General features: G+C 50.4%; 1 protein-coding gene across 1 annotated transcript in view; it reads left to right on the top strand.

Annotated features, from left to right (window-relative positions):
• Positions 1-175: 175 nt before the first annotated feature.
• Positions 176-16,322, top strand: part of CLPB (ClpB caseinolytic peptidase B homolog (E. coli)) — a gene marked incomplete at its 5' end in the record, with an annotated part of 22,642 nt that continues 6,495 nt past the window's right edge. The window contains 5 exons of the mRNA XM_009867386.1: positions 176-290; positions 8,565-8,642; positions 10,617-10,672; positions 12,770-12,814; positions 15,494-15,655. Coding sequence (XP_009865688.1) covers positions 176-290; positions 8,565-8,642; positions 10,617-10,672; positions 12,770-12,814; positions 15,494-15,655 — 456 coding nt within the window. The remainder of the gene's footprint in view (positions 291-8,564; positions 8,643-10,616; positions 10,673-12,769; positions 12,815-15,493; positions 15,656-16,322) is intronic.

Raw genomic sequence — 16,322 nt, 5'->3', positions numbered from 1 at the left:
CTCCCTTCCAACCCCAACATTCTGTGATTCCCCCTCACCCCAGCCTCTATCCCTAGCAGATCCAGAAACTTTCTCTTGCTTGGGCTGGTGCTACCAGGAGGGGAAAAACTCTACCCGATGCTCATTTTGCTCAGAAAAGCCTCTGGTCCCAACGTTGGTTTTTTCTCTCCCACAGTTCCAGGAGGAGCAGCTCAGGAGGGAGCTGGAGGAACGCCGGAGGTTTCCGCTGGAGCAGCGGCTGAAGGAGCACATCATCGGGCAGGAGAGCGCAATAGCCACAGTGGGAGCAGGTAGGACCCCTCCCACATCTTCTGTTCCGCAGGGAAAACAACGCTTGTTCCATCGAGCCCTGATCTGAGGCTGCTTTGAAGCAGATCACCAAGGTCGGGGAGGGACTCAGCAGGTATTTCTTGGCTCTCAAAGAGAACACTTGCTCTTCATCATGAGAGGGGCAGTTTCAGGTGCAGCAGCTCGAAGGTCAAAGCTGGTCACCACAAAGATGAACCAGAGGGCCGCAAAGATAATCCAAGGGCTGGAGCACCTCTGCTATGAGGACAGGCTGAGGGAGCTGGGATTGTTCAGTCTTGAAAAGAGAAGACTTCGGGGGGACCTAATAGCTGCCTTCCAATACCTGAAGGGAACCTACAGGGAGGCTGGGGAGGGACTTTTTACAAAAGTTTTCACCCATAGGACAACGGAAAATGGATTTAAGTTAAAGGAAAACAGATTTAGATGGGATCTTAGGAAAAAATTCTTCAGTCTGAAGCACATTGCCTTTCCAAGTCTGCTCCTGTCATTTTCTGCCTGGGAAGCCACATTGGTTGTTGGTACTATGGATTTGGTAGTTCACATAGCAAATAGAGCAAGCCTGGAGTATTTCCTTAGTGTTCTCTTGGCTGGATCTGCTGCAAGCCCTTGGTCCTCATTCCCAAACTGGGGTGCTGCCTGCCTTTTTCTTCAGGTGGTTTTCCTGCACTTCAGATTCTAACTTGTCACCGTTTAAAGAAATATTAAATAAGCACGGGGAATAAATGAGGAGCCTGGCCTCTTGTGGCTGTGATGGAACTGTACAAGCGTGCAGGGAGGTTTGGAGGAAAAGGTGATGGTTTTCATCGGACCAGATGATGGAGTCGGGGGGGAAAAAAAACCAGACCAGCTTTTAGGCACACGGGCCCAAACAGGAACTGTGGGTTTCGAATGCTTTTTCTCAGTGCCAGCCTCTCAAAACTCAGGAGGAGTTTATTTCATGCCAGACGCTGTCAGGAAATCAAAGCTCCAGCGAGACGGGCTGGGTTCGATTTGCCTAAAAGCCCACGGATCCCAGTAATAACTCCTTGAACCATCCCACTTTGGTACCTGGAAACCAGGGCGGGGAGGTGAGACCGGGCTGAGGCCGGGGCAGAACTGAGACTACGCACTGTCCTGAATAGAGAAATCTAAATAGAGAAACCGAAATAGAGAAACCTAAATAGGGAAACCGTAGTGATCTTAGTTAACAAAGAGAAGTCCTGTGTGATCTGGAAGCCCTGGAAAGAGCCAGAGCTCTCTCTGCTCCCCCCGCTCTAAGCCAACAGAGCCCCTCTGTGTTTGGAGAGCGGCTGTGCCTGGGGGCAGCAGCGCTCGGGCTAATTGGGAAGCTTTGATTAATGGGCAGTGCCTGTTTCTGACACAGGTGGTGTTTCTGCGCATTAGAGCGCCTGCCTTTATGGAGGTTTCTCTTATTGAATTATAGGGAATGTGCTTGATACCCGCGCAGCCTCGGGACATCGGACCGAAGGGGAGCGAGAGAGTCTCTGTCCCCTCCTCCCCTCCTTCCCTTCTGCCCCGTTTCTGTTGTTTTCTTGAATTTAGAGACACTACTTTGTTTCTTCCGAGCGTTTCCTCGCTATTTTCGTTACTTGTTTTATTCCCAGCTGGTTCTTCTGCCACTTTGCAGACTCCACGTGCCTCCCGTTCCGCGCTCGGTTCGTTGGCCGGGAGACTCCGCCGCGCGCCCCAGCTCCGTGAGCCGCTGTGTTTAATTTATAACCGCCGCCTTAATTGAATAATCTGATTTAATCCGTCACTCGGTGCATGATCCAAACAGTCTCCAGAGGGGCTCAGCCGAGAATACAAAGGGAATACGCGCTCTGGGTTCTGTCCGGGGTGGCGGGGACGTGCGGGGGCTGCGACTGCCCGGGGTGCTTGCACGGAGTTTGCCGCAGTCAACAGCCTCGGCATCTCTGCCGCAGAGGGAAGAAACCCTTCTCTGTCGTTTCCACGGGAGGCATGTGAGCCCTGCTGCTCTCTTCTCTGCTACACGAAGTGGGACAGACGATGGCAGCACTGTGAGAAGGTGGATGATGATGATGGTGATGAAGTGATCGCAACAGGAGCATCTCTGAGGGTACAGGATTTCTCCCAGTGCTCTTGACTGGGGATGGCAACGATGGGAGGCGTTTGGCCGTGGCCAACTGGTGCTCTCTCTTCTGCGGGTAGAGGTGTTTGTTGGGTTTTAACAGAAGGCACATTAAATATTCCATCTCATAACATTTAAAAAAAAACCCAAAAGAAACAGGCAGGGCATCACTGTGATCTCCCAGGAGCAGCCTGGATGCAGCAAATGACCAGCTAAAAGACATTCTGTGATTCTAGGATTCTGTGATTGTGCTTCCAGGGCACTTTCCTAAATGAGTGTTTCTGAATCTCGTTAGGTCTCGTTTGCCTTTCTCACCTGAAGATGCACCAGGGTGAAGCAGCACCTGCTGCTTAGGGCTGCACAGGCAGCATCTCCTCTCTGAGGTTATAAACCAAAGGAGGGAGTTTCTTGAAAGCGTACGTATTTTTCGTTTTGCTTTGTGATCTCATATCCTCAGTGTTATGGTGGAGAAAGAACCCCTCTTTTCGACAGATTCAGAGCTTTTGCCAGACAGTGCTCACTTAGAGGCAGGGGGGTTCAAAACCAAACCTTCCCGGTGCTGATTTTCTAAACTTTTTGTATTGAAATGACCTGTTGCGGCTCTTCGTGAAGTTAAATAAGGAGGGAGCAGGAAAAAAGTGCTGTTTGCTTTTTAGTGCGGGGATTTTGAGTAAAGGGTAGTGGAGAAAATCTACTTTCTGATCATCGAATTGCCAGTTTGGCACACGCTCATCAGCTGTGATGTAGAAATTGTCGGCTGGCGTTTCAAAGCCGAGGAAAAAACGAGCAAGGAATATCATCCTGCCTTGATCCAAAGGAAACTGGACAAGACGGGATCCTTTACAAGTTCTGACTTTGTCGGACTTTGCAAGGAAACAGCTTTGGGCTAATTTTGGGGTTCATCACCTCACAGAGCCACCGGTGACGGGGCTGGATGAGCGCTTCTTCGGAGACGCGGTCGATGCCAAACCTGGACGAAGGAGAGCGATCCCACGGTGGGTCCGAACCTGGAGACCTCACCCCGTTGTACCCTGGGCAGTCGGAGAAGCGCCGCTGAATGAATTGATTTGATAAATGGACATTTATTACACTCACAAATTGGCTGAAACCAATTTCGGTCACATCAACCCCTGATAACTGCTCGGGTATTGATTTGTGTAAAGTAATACAGTGAATTTATCAGTTCAATAGCGAGCTGAAGGGCCTCTCGGAGACACCACGCCACAGTTACGCCGTTACAGATGTACGAAATAAAGTGAGAGCGCCGCGGCGACGCTGCAAATGGCTCCGAAGAAGAAGGCCCGGGCGTCATCGCCAACCTCTTTGCTCGGACATTGGGTCTGAACGTCTTAATGAGATTTCAGCAGAGGAGTCAATGCGTGACCCTACCTCTTCTTATTTATTTATTTCCGCCCTCCCTGAAGTGATGGGAGGAAGGAGGCGACTTTCCCAGCGTGGAGTTCTTGGCGTGTTTTATCGACGTGGGCGGCAGCCGCTTTGTGGGGACAAACCCCGAGGAGGGGAGCGCTCCCGCGGGCTTTCCTGGCTGAGGTTTTCATCCTTCAGGCTGACACTGGGGTCCTGCTTTGTTCCTCTTCTCCAACTTAGAAGAAGCCTCCTACGGCCGTGGCTGCAAGACCCAAGGGTGCCGTGGTCCCTCTGCGGTGACATCCAGAATTTTACAGGTTTTCTGAGCCTGAAGAGCACTGAAGCTCATTTTTCCGCTAAAATAACTCATTGTTTTAAGGCTGCTTGTAGAAAAAAGGTTTTACCTCATCACCACGTTGATCTAGCTAACCTGTTCACGTTGAGCAACCTTTCCCAGCCGGCATCTCACGTTAAATCACGAGCGCTAACGCGACGGTAGTTTTTTATGGGGTGTTTCATATCCCTGGAGCTGCTCCGAGCGAGACGAGCATTTACCCATAAAGTCTGGGATCCTGCTGCAGAGGGGAAGGGGAAAAAAAAAAAAAGCCGCGCTTCACCTTGCTGCTTTGAGCCCATCGAACGCAGCTGACCCCTGCGAGTGGTCACTCCGTGCCCTGAAGCAAAAGTTTATTGCCGTTATTATCTGAGCTGAAATAGCCGCAGAAATTGTCGCCGGTCGCGTCGTTCCCCTCATCAATTCTTATAAAATATCTCCACCCCGAGTGTTTGACCTCACGGCAAAAGGGCAGGGAAGGAGGCACATGCGGGCAGAGCCAGGCAGGGGCTGGGGTGGCTCCAGACCCTCCTCTTCCTCCTCCTGCCGTGGCTGTTTTGGGGGGATCGTGTGAGCCCGGAGAGGCTGGAGGGCAGGACTGGATGCCCGCTGGGCCTCTCCTGTGATTTCTGAGATCCAGGAGGCCGAGCAGCGACCGGGCAGGGGGAGCCGGAGCCAGTCCTGCAGCCTGGCTCTACGCCCGACTTAATTAAGCCTTGACAGGAGTCAGGACTTATTAACGAGGGTAATGCATCTCGATTGAGTCCGGGCATAAACTCATGGCGCTGGGGCTTGAGTTCACACTAACTTCGCTGTCCCTGGGTGGATGAGCCCTGGACTTTAAGGTTAATTTGGGCTTTTTTTCAGCTGTTGGGGGTGACACCCTGCGTAGCACGATGATGGAAACCTTCACCTTCAGACTGAGCTGCTCCCACCTTTCAAGAAGACTTTCCATTTTCGCAGAGCTTACAGATTCGGTCCCACACCTCTTCACAAGCGGCTGCGATGCTTAATCACCCTCATTATTCAGAAACGTTCTGCCTTATTTTCTCGTTTGAATTCATCTCACTCCAGTCCCTGGAGCGTGTTAATTTTGTCTGCTAGGAGAGCAAGTTCTGTGCTTTCTTGTGGAGACATTTAATGACTGTGGTCAAGTCAGTCCTCTAAACCTCTCATTGTTAACCTCGGTAGATTGATTTTTTTTATATTTTTTTTTGCCTTGGCAGCTTTCAGGCTCACTCGGGGCTTTGCACTTGTTTTCCTAATCCTCACCGGATCTGTCGGCTTCCACCCCACCTCAAATACAGGCACGGGCTCGGAGGAGCTCGGCCACATGCAGGTGTTCTCAGCAACAGGAGCAGCTCCAAGGTCTTTGTGGAAAATTCGCTCCAGATTTCTCAGGTCAGCTGTATGATCCAGCTGCCGGAATATTTCTCCTGGGCTGCTGCTGTTTAACATCTTCCTGCTGGCAGAGGCAGCCTTTCGCCACCGGTCTGGAGGCTGTGATACTCAGTTTCTTTTTTCCCGTGAAATATTTGCTCAATATTTTTGCGTGCGAATCTTTTGACATGCCAAAAATGGAAATACTTATTAAATATCTCCCATAGCGGGTTCGCTCTCCCCGTTCCTGCACAAAGACCTCTCTGCATGCTGTGGCTTAGGGATCTGTTCTGATACCCCATCAAGGAGAGCATTTTGTGGATTGCTTTTCTCTTGGAGGTCGATTTGCAGAATTCCCCCATTTTAAAGGTTCTCGTGCTCTCCTGCCGGCTTTATTTTGATTTCCCTCCGTTCTTCGTTCTGTCCCTCCCCGATGCTGCCGTTCTCCTTCAAAATAACGCAGGTTATTGCTGTTGGGCATCTCAGCTGTTTCATTCCCTACTTCTATCAAATGTAACTTCTTCAGTCTCTGACATCTGCCCCTTACAAAACATCCCAAAACACTTTGCAAACGTGCACCGATGCGTATGGCGAGGATAACTCTTTTAAAAAAAGAGCTGCAAAACAGGCCGTGTTCAAAGCTAAATCAAGAAGGCTGAGACGTGTCTCCCTCTGATGTAGGAGCTGGAAATTTAATTGTGTTACACAGACTGTGAGCTGGTGAGCCCTGTGCTCGTGTCCAACATTTCATCCACCAGTACCCCCAAGTCTTTTTCTGTGGGGCTGCTCTCCAGCACATCATCTCCAGCCTGGATGGGTAATGAGGATTGCCCCAGCCCAGGTGCAGGACTCTGCACTTGTCCTTGTTGAACCTCGTGGCCCCACTTCTCCAGCTTGTCCAGGTCCCTCTGGAAGACATCCCGTCCCTCTGGCGGATCGACCGCACCACTCACCTTGGTGTCACCTGCAAACCTGCTGAGGGTGCACTCGATCCCACTGCCTCCGTCATCAGCGAAGAGTTTGAAGAACACTGGTCCCAGCACGGACTCCCGAGGGACACCGCTTGTCACCTGGCTCCGTTGACCAACGTGACCATCCGACCCACTCCTTAACCACCAAATCCGTGTGTCTCTCATCACATCCGTATGTCTCCAGTTTAGAGAGAGGGATGGTGTGGGAGACCGTGTCAAAGGCCTTGCGTGAGTCTGGAGAGGTGACATCCATGGCTCTTCCCTTGTCCGCTGAAGCAGTCACTCTGTTGCACGAAGCTACAAGGTTGCTCAGGCGGGACTTAGAATCACAGAGCTTGAAGATCATCAAGTCCAGCCTTTGTCCCAGCCCTATCAACCTACTAAACGATTTCCCCCAACGCAACATCCACCCAACTTGCCCTTGGTGAAGCCGTGCTCGTCTTGGATCACCTCCCTGTCCTCCCTGTGCCTTAGCAGAGCTTCTAGGAGGATCTGTTCCGTGACCTACCCAGGCACAGAGGTGAGACTGACTGGTCGGTAGTTCCCAAGGTCTTCCTTTTTACCCTTTTTAAAAATGGGTCTAAATTTCAGGGTGCAAATACCCTGTTTTCTGTCGACTGTGCTCAGCAAGGGCTTTGCTCAAAGGTTCATGGCACTTGCTTGGGCTCCAGAGGAGGCCGGACACGTACTTGGAAGTGAGAGCCGGGGAGGACACACATCGCAGCAGGTGCTGGAGATCCCCAGAGCTGAAGGTAGCTGAGGGTCAGCACAATTCAGAGAGAAAAATTCCACTGATGGGACTTAGTCTTGGATATTAGGAAGAATTTCTTTACTGAAAAGGTTGTCAGCCATTGGAACAGGCTGCCCAAGGAGGGGACTGAGTCGCCGTCCCTGGAGGTGTTTAAGAGATGGGTACATGTCACGTTGAAGGACGTGGTTCGGTGGTGTTGATAGGGCTTGGAAGAGGTTGGACTCGATGATCTTGAAGGTCTCTTCCAGCTGAAACTGTTCCATGATTCTGTGAACCAGGGAGCATCACTGCACCAAGCTAATGCTTGCGACGGATGGAGGAAAAACCTGGCCCATGTCCTGGTGTCCTGGTGTCAGCCAACTGCCAGATGTCAAATCCAGTCCAACCCAGGGGGTGTCTGATATTAAAAGGGTAAGAACTACTTAGCCAACAGGCCGAGGAGCAGGAGACCTTTGATTTGAACCAGGGCATCGCTTTTGGGCTCCACAGCCCAGATCTAGGCTGCAGGTGACTGAGTTTTGACCCTCTCGGCCTCAAAATCCATCACTTATCTGCCAGATGAGCCTAGTGGAGTGGTGTTACTGGTTTGGCGAGCGAGCCTCACCGAGTCTGAAACTGTTCAGTTGGGCTGAGAACCTGTGAAAGTGCCATCCCTGGAGATGTCCAAGGCCAGGTTGGATGGGGCTTGGAGCAACCTGGTCTGGTGGGAGTGAGGTGTCCCTGCGAGAAAGATCAGCGTCTGTCCTGAAGAAGGGCTGTGCTGGCAGGACGAGGAGGATTTCTTGTAAAATTTTCCATTGGTATCTTAGCCAGGATGCCCTTGGATGTTGCTCCCCGGAGAAGCACGAAGATAACCAGCTGTCCTTTCCCTTTCCTTTTAGACTTGCACCAGTTCAGAGCTTTTCATGACCTTCGATCACCTCCCTGTTTTCGTTGGCGTGCGAGGAAATAACGCAGAAACTCTTCCAACCCCACTTTCCTTCGCAGAGGGGTCGCCCTCCCGAGCCGGCGACGCGCCTCTCGCGTCCACCCCTTGTCCATCCGTCCATCCATCCCTGTCCCCCCCTTCCCCGCTGTCTCCCTGGCAACGCTGAGTGCACATCCTGGAAAACTTTATCCGAAATCTGCTCTGGGCAGCTTTCCAAATCCATGCTAACCTGATTAGGTGTCTCTGGGGCCTTGGCTGGCTAATCAAATTAGATAGCACTAATGGTAGTGAGGAGTTTGAGTGGGTAGAGAGCAGTAAAACATAGTGTATACTTAGTGATAATTATACTTGCTTTTGTGTCATTGATTTATATGTCTTCCCTCCTCCTCCTCCCCCCTCCCTTTTTTTTGTTTTCCCTTGTCTTTTAAATGCAGCGATCCGGAGGAAGGAAAATGGCTGGTACGACGAGGAGCACCCGCTGGTCTTTCTTTTCTTGGGATCATCTGGAATAGGTAACGTCTGGGTGGTGGTGAGAAGGGACAGAGAGCCCTGTGGAGAGGCTGGGCTGCTCCTCAGGCTCAGCACAGGTCTTTTCCTCATAAAATAACCAGTTAAAGGTGCCCACTTCCCAACTGGTCACCCCAATTCCTTGTCCCACTGGGTGACATCCTGTGCTGGGACACACGCTGAAATGTCCTGGAGGGACTGTCTGCCTTCCCAAACCTCAGGGAAAGGTGTTTTTCACAATTAAAAGTGTTATTTTAATAAGCCCTTTCCAGTAGGAATGTGTCCGGGGGTGGGGTAAGAGAAGAGATTTGCTGCTTGCAAACCAAATCTCGGCTCACCAGGATTTGCTTTGTAACGCTGGGGTTTCACTGACACCCATCCTGTTTGTCCCGGAGCACAATAAAATGCAACACGACGGCTGATCCGTTCATGAAATGAACAAAATTACTTTTAGCCAGGGCAGAAAAAAATAAAAACGGAACGAAAACAAAACAAAAAGCAGCTTTAAAGTAACGAAACGGCGACGTTTGAAACCACCTCGATGCTTCTGCGTCCACTGACTCCTCTGGGCCTTGGGAAGGGGCCGGTGCTGGAGGGGTTAAGGCGACGGGCCACACGCAGGGATGTGTCAGAGCAACAGCCAGGCAAGTGTTAACTCCAAACGAGTCACTCTGAAGCTGGATAAAACCAGAGAGAAATGTTTCTGAGACTTCATTGCCCGGCTTATCGCGGGTCCGAGGGCTCGGTAGCATCCCCGGTCAGCTCTCTCACTCCCCATCCATCTCCCTGCCTTGGTTTTTTTTTTCCTTTTTTTTTGCTGCCACGAGAACGAATATCAAAATAAGAAAGCGAAGAGGCTGAGAAATTTTATTACCTCGAATGGACATGTTTTATAGAGGTCTTGATGTAACAGCGATCTGAAAGCCCAAATATGTGCCGCCTGAAATATCTAACGTGTCTTCACCTTGTGGTAGATTCCCACAGCAGCTGAGCACTTTCTAGATCCGTCCATACGTAAGTATGTATCTAATATGTGCAAGCACACGTATGGACCTACGTGCTTACACGTGCTGAAGCCAACAAAGCTCAAACTGAAATAAGATGCTACAGTTTGGCCCTTCCTACCTGCCAGGGCAGCCCTTTTGTGGCGATCTAACGAAGCAGCTCTGAGCCACCCCAGTTTCTCGTCGCCGAAACACCCCTCTGGGTGGGACCAGGGCAGACGTGTGATACTCCGGTAAAACCGTACTTTCTTGTAGCCAGTTTGGTTTTTAAAACACAATTTTTTCATTTCCATTTCAATTCTCCACCTGGTCAACTCAGCAATTCCGTGCCGGTGTGTGGCAGCAAGGCAGAAGGGTTTGCTGGCAGAGCCGAGGATATTTCCAACCTAGGGGTAGAGCCTGTCTGTTTAATGGATTTTTTTCCCTGGTTGGGTAGGTTGGGAGGATGAGATCCAGCCTTTTGAGAGCTGGTGTGTTTGTGTTTATCCATGTCAGGGTGGATTTGCTCCATTCCTGAGTGCTCCTAATCGTAGAATTTTATGACAGTCACCTTCTATTAATCAAAGAAAGAAAGAATATCCCCTTCCCCTGAAATTCTTTTGAGGGTAAAAGACGTTGTGCAGGAAACTGAGGGTATCGAGAGTAAACAGAGCAGAAACCTGATCAAACCACACCTTATCGTGAAAAAAAATAAAGATATTTCTCTGCCCATTGTGAGAATCAACTATTGAAAATGAAGCAGCCGCGTGGTGACACTGCTCTCCTAATCGACCCCGTAACTGCTGCCTGGCCCTGGCACCCTCTGCAGGGTGTTATCCCCAGGATCCAGCAGGGATATTCCCCTTCCCACGAGCGCATTTGCAGAAAAAAACACGTGTTTTGGTTCTGAGGAGGGTAGTGCCAGCCCCAGTGTTGGCACAGCTGACCGACAGACATCGGACAAACCTGGTTTAACGCTTTTCTTCTTTGGAACAGGTAAAACCGAGCTGGCCAAGCAGACGGCCAAGTACATCCATAAGGACGTCAAAAAGGTAACGCCGCTTCCCTTCGGCTTTTTTTTTTTTTTTTTTTTTGATTTTAGATTGTAAAAATCTAAATGGATTTCACGGTATTTCGTGTTGCCCCTTGGAGGTTGCCGTTGTTTTGACACGCTGCGTTGTTAAGGTATTTTTTCGCCGCTGTTCCTAATAACACTGTAAATTTTTAGAAGGATAAAATACTAAAAATCCATTTGAAACGTCCCCAAGCTGCACCTCTTGTTGCGTTGTACCGGTACGGACGGTGGAGATGATGACATTGATTTCGTGCTCGGATTCTTAGCACTGAAACGTTTGGGATCGCAGAACAGTTCAGGATCAAAAAGACCTTTAAGATCACCGAGTCCCACCTCACACTGCCAGAAACTGCTGGGATGACATTGATTTCGTGCTCGGATTCTTAGCGCTGAAACGTTTGGGATCACAGAACTGTTCAGGATCAAAAAGACCTTTAAGATCACTGAGTCCCACCTCACATTGCCAGAAACTGCTCATGTCATTTATTTTTCTATCCACTCCGCACTTTGTAGAATTATTTCGTGGTGGTAGTGGCTTGGCAAGAGGGAGAGTGCAGGGATGTCTGAGATTTTAGAAGCCCAAATGTTTAAAGACGGGCTCCCCGATTCCCATTTAAACCTCTGCCTGCCTTGGAGCTCTCTCCCAGGAAGAACTGGGGAAGGAGGGAAGCTCAGAGCTGGGGAAAAAAGAGGAAACATGAGCAGAGCTGCCCCCTGCGCCGACGGCAGATTAATTCCTCTCCCCTACATCCTCCAGCGGAGAATGGACGCAAGATAAAATGACGCGGGTAGACGGAAGATCAAAAGCAAACCAACGCTATAAAAAAAATGGCAGCCCTGGTTTCTTTTCCTCGTCCTTCCATAATTACTCTTCCGGAAGAAATAAATCTCAGGCTCCTGGATCTCAAGCACCTTCATCCCCGACTCCCGCACCTGGAACTGGTCAGTGCCCGGCCGAACATCAAACGGAGAGATCCGTTAAACACCGAGTGTTGTGTTAATTCAATAGCACGCACAAATCGGAGTTTTATTGGTGATGAATCAGCTCGGCCGTCACGGCTGTAACGAGCGGAGCGAGGAGGTGGGGGGAGTCATAAACCCCACAGGCGGTGACGATGCAGGAGCTGGCGAATTAAAAAAAAAAAAGAGGAAAACCCGCAACCGTCCCGTTTTCATCCTGCTAGAGAGGCTACAAGGCCATGAGAAATGCCAAACCTTGGTGGTATTTTAATATTTCGCGGGGAAATGTGGCCACTTTGAATGGAAATCTGTCTTAAACTGGTCTAACTCTTTACTGCCTCCCCACGAAATACCGACGTTTCACAGGAGAGCGGCAAACCAGGCAGATCCTCCTGCTGTCCTCCATCCCTTGGGTGTCACTGCCATGGGTTGGTGCCCCAAGAAGAAGAGCTCCAGGCTCCTTTTGCACTGCCGATCGTCCCACCCCTTAGCTCTGAAGCTGAATATTTAAACGGGGCTCTGAGCCACCTGATCTGGTTGAAGATGTCCCAGGACCTGGACTAGATGTTCTGCCAAGGTGTCTTCCAACCCAACCCATTCTGCGATTCCGTGATCCCCGTGTGACTGTGTGTGACTATCTCACACGGTCTGTAGCTGTTGTTGGAGGATAATATTTCTATTTAAGGTCACCCCCCACAAACCCGCTTTACCTCAGCTTTACGATTTTGATTTTTCCTTTTATTTTTAAGGACACACATTGTGTTCTTCTTGCGATTTACTCCTACAAAGGTGAACCGCAAGAATACCCATTTTGTTTAGCAAACTGCAAGTTGCTCTTTCAGTCCCATCTGTATCGCTCGGGCTCTGGCGACGAACAGAGCATCTGAAGTGAATTTCAGCCGGGAGCTGTGAGCTGGAAGTGGCAACTCTTCCTCACTCATCTTCTCATCACCTCTGAGTTTTGTGGTGGATCTGACCGCTCCAGGACCGGCCGTCCTCAGGAACCCCAAACCCATGGGTTCATCCCTGCAGCCACCTGGAGGAACCTTCTAAATGTGACGAAACTTGGAGCACTTTCATCCGAAGTCACGTTAAGTGTTTCCTTCTCTTGCAGGGTTTCATCAGACTGGACATGTCGGAGTTCCAGGAGAGGCACGAGGTTAGTAAACGGGCTGTCTTTGCTTCAAGGGCTGCAGCTTTGAGTTTTAGGGGTAATTTAAACAAATGCTGTCATTCTCCTGTGTGTGGTCCCTGTCCTGGGTGGTGCTGAGCATCTCCTCGCTGCCACTCAACATGATGAGCATCTCCTGTCTCACCCTCGTAGCAGCGTCCAGGATCTTCCCCAATTTCTTAGAATCATAGAATCATAGAATGGCCCAGGCTGGAAGGGACCTTAGAGATCATCTGATCCAACCCCCTGCCATGGGCAGCGATGCCTCTCAACCAGCCCAGGTTGCTCAAGGGCTCGTCCAACCTGGCCTTGAACACCTCCAGGGAGGGGGCAGCCACAACCCCCCCAGGGGGGGGGCCAGCCACAACTTCTCTGGGCAATTTATTCCAGAGTCTTGCCACCTTCAGACTGAAGAATTTCTTCCCAAGATCCAATCTAAGCCCATTCTCGTTCAATATAAATCCATTTCCCCTTGTCCTGTCACTGGACACTCTTGTCAAAAGTCCCTCCCCAGCCTCCCTGTAGGTCCCTTCAGGCACTGCAGGCAGGGATAAGGTCCCCCCGGAGTCTTCTCTTCTCCAGCTGAACAACCCCAGCTCCCTCAGCCTGTCCTCGCAGCAGAGCTGCTCCAGCCCCTGGATCATCCTTGTGGCCTCCTCTGGACTCGTTCCAACAGCTCCATGTCCCTCTTACAGTGGGGACACCAGAACTGGACGCAGGATTCGAGGTGGGGTCTCACCAGAGCAGAGCAAAGGGGCAGAATCCCCTCTCCACCTTCTCCAGAAAATGAGTGGTTTGATATGTCAAAAACCACGGGGCTGTGGCGCAGAGCCCACCCGTCCCATCACTCCTCCTGCCACCAAGGTCACCTCCGGAGCTGGGGGAACCCCGAATCCCTTCAAAGGGCTCTGTCTCCCCAAAAACCAACAAGATCCCAGCTGAGATAGGTTCATAACAATATTTTTTCTTTCAATGACTGTGTAGGAGTTTTTATTGATGCCGATGGTGAGGTGCACCCAAGCACAGGGTGAGAAGTATCTGTGAGGAACCGTCCTCGTAAAGACTGAAGCCTTATTTTGTGGAGACAGGGAAGAAATTTTTCAGGCCAGGCTGGATGGGGCTCTGGGCAGCCTGATCTAGTGGGGATGGTGGAACTGGATGAGCTTTAAGGTCCCTTCCAACCCTGACCATTCTGTGATTCGAAGAAGGAGAAGCACCAGGCAGGGATCAGGCAGACCCTCGCGCTCGGGGTGCCAGGGGCTGTGATACGATAGGGTAGGAGTGAAAAATAGGCAAAACAGATAAAAATAAAGCCGTGTCGATGATTTGGTACAAAGAAAGAGGAGTTAGAAGCAGCGATATAAATGTAAAGAGATAAAATACCATACCCTGACAAAGATGAGAGGCAGGGCAAAGGGAAGGAATAAAGCAGAGAATTGCAGCGAGAGCAATATACATTTTTCAAGCAAACAAGGATCAGGAGGTCAGCCGAGGAGACGGTGTCTCCTTTGAAGGAGCCCAGGCAGCCTCACGTAGCCCCAGGCACTGCGAAACGAGGGAATTAGCTGCTTTCTGCTGGAGAAAGGGGGAGCAAAGGCAAAAAGGAGCCTCTTGAATGAGAGAATCACAGAATCACAGAATGGTTTGGGTTGGAAGAGACCTTTAAAGGTCATCTAGTCCAACCCCCCTGCCATGAACAGGGACATCTTCAGCAGATGAGGTTGCTCAGACCCCATCCAACCTCCCGTCAGGTGTTTCCAGGGATGGGGCTTTTACCACCTCTCTGGGCAACCTCTGCCAGTGTTTCACCAACCTTATTGTGAAAAATTTCTTCCTTCTATCCAGTCTGAATCTCTCCTCTTCTAGTTTAAAACCCTCGCCCCTTGTCCTGTCGTTACACACCTTTGCAAACAGTCCCTCCTCATCTTTCTTATAAGCCTCCATCAAGAATAAAAGGCTGCAATAAGGTCTCCTCAGAGTCTTCTCTTCTTCAGGCTGAACAACCCCAACTCTGATAATTCTTTTCCACTTTTGTACACCCAAAGACACACCCACAGACCTCGGCTGCTTGAAAGCACTCCAAGCTGTGTGTCAAAAATCCCTTGCCAATTTTGCCAAAACATTTCTATTGTCAGAACTGTTCTTCGAAGTCATCTTCTGCTTTTTTTAACCCCATTTAAGAAATGAAGATGTCAAGTAGTTGAAGTCAGTTATTGACACAAGAAAAATACTTTTGTTGTGGCCTCTTCACAAGCTTCGATTCCCTGCCAGAGCTACCTTCCTTTGAATCCTTGCTCTCAATCCTGAGTATCCTTGAATTCTTGTTCTTAAAAAGGCTAAAAGAAATAAAAATGGGTCTTGTGCAGCTGGGATGGGTCACCTGGACGCTCTTTAGGAAGGGAGGGTGATGCTTCTTCACCTGCCCATGCCTGTTCTGGCAGATTCTGCTGGTTAAACCTCTGGGCAAGGTAATTGCTTGGCAGCCACCGATCTGCATTTTGCCAAATTCTTGCTTATTAAGCTGATTTTGGGATACCCTGGGGTGCCATAGATGTCGCAAGAAATATAGAACTTGATTTCTCTGCAGCAAATAGTCCTGGCCACCTGCTGAGCTTTGTTCTGGACATCCACAGGTCGGCTTTAACGTGTCCTGTCGCTTCCTCCCAGGTGGCCAAGTTTATCGGCTCCCCTCCGGGCTACGTGGGCCACGAAGAGGGCGGGCAGCTCACCAAAAAGCTGAGACAGTGCCCGAACGCCGTGGTGCTCTTTGACGAGGTCGACAAAGCCCACCCAGATGTCCTCACCATCATGCTGCAGCTGTTCGATGAGGTAAATCCATGTTCTGGAGTCAGGGTTTGCCCAGGGGCCGTTTGGAAGGGGACGGTGCAAGGGATGATGATGTCCTGGAGTGGAGCTGAAATGCTCCACATCGACAGACCCCTCCAAAAAAAAATGTGAACCAACCTGTTCTCTGTTTTAACAGCAAGAAGTAGGATGATGCCGAGGTCTCCTGGTGAAATAAATGATGTCTTTAGGCAAATTATAGAGTTGTAGAATCATAGAATGTTGAGGGTTGGAAGGGACCTCTAGAGATCCCCCAGTGCCACCCTCTGCCAGAGCAGGGTCACCCAGGGCAGCCCCACAGGAACGCGTCCAGGCGGGTTGGAAAGTCTCCAGAGCAGGAGACTCCACACCCTCTCTGGGCAGCCTGGGCCAGGGCTCCGGCACCCGCACAGCCAACAAGTTTCTCCTCACGTTGAGCTGCAACTTCCCATGGTCTAACTCAAACCCATCATTCCTTGTTCCATTGCTGGGCACCCCTGAGCAGAGATTGTCCCCTTCCCCTTGACCCCCACCCCTCAGATATTTCTCTACGTTCATAAGGTCCCCTCTCAGCCGTCTCCTTTCCAGGCTGAACAGCCCCAGGTCTCTCCGTCTCTCTTCCCAGCAGAGATGTTCAGTCCCTTGATCCCCCTCGTAGCTCTCCCTTGGACTC

Source organism: Apaloderma vittatum, unplaced genomic scaffold, assembly GCF_000703405.1.
Source record: "Apaloderma vittatum isolate BGI_N311 unplaced genomic scaffold, ASM70340v1 scaffold3784, whole genome shotgun sequence".
NCBI classification, from domain to species: domain Eukaryota; kingdom Metazoa; phylum Chordata; class Aves; order Trogoniformes; family Trogonidae; genus Apaloderma; species Apaloderma vittatum.
The sequence above is the reverse complement of the archived record's forward strand: the minus strand, read 5'-3'. Positions and strand labels throughout refer to the sequence as shown.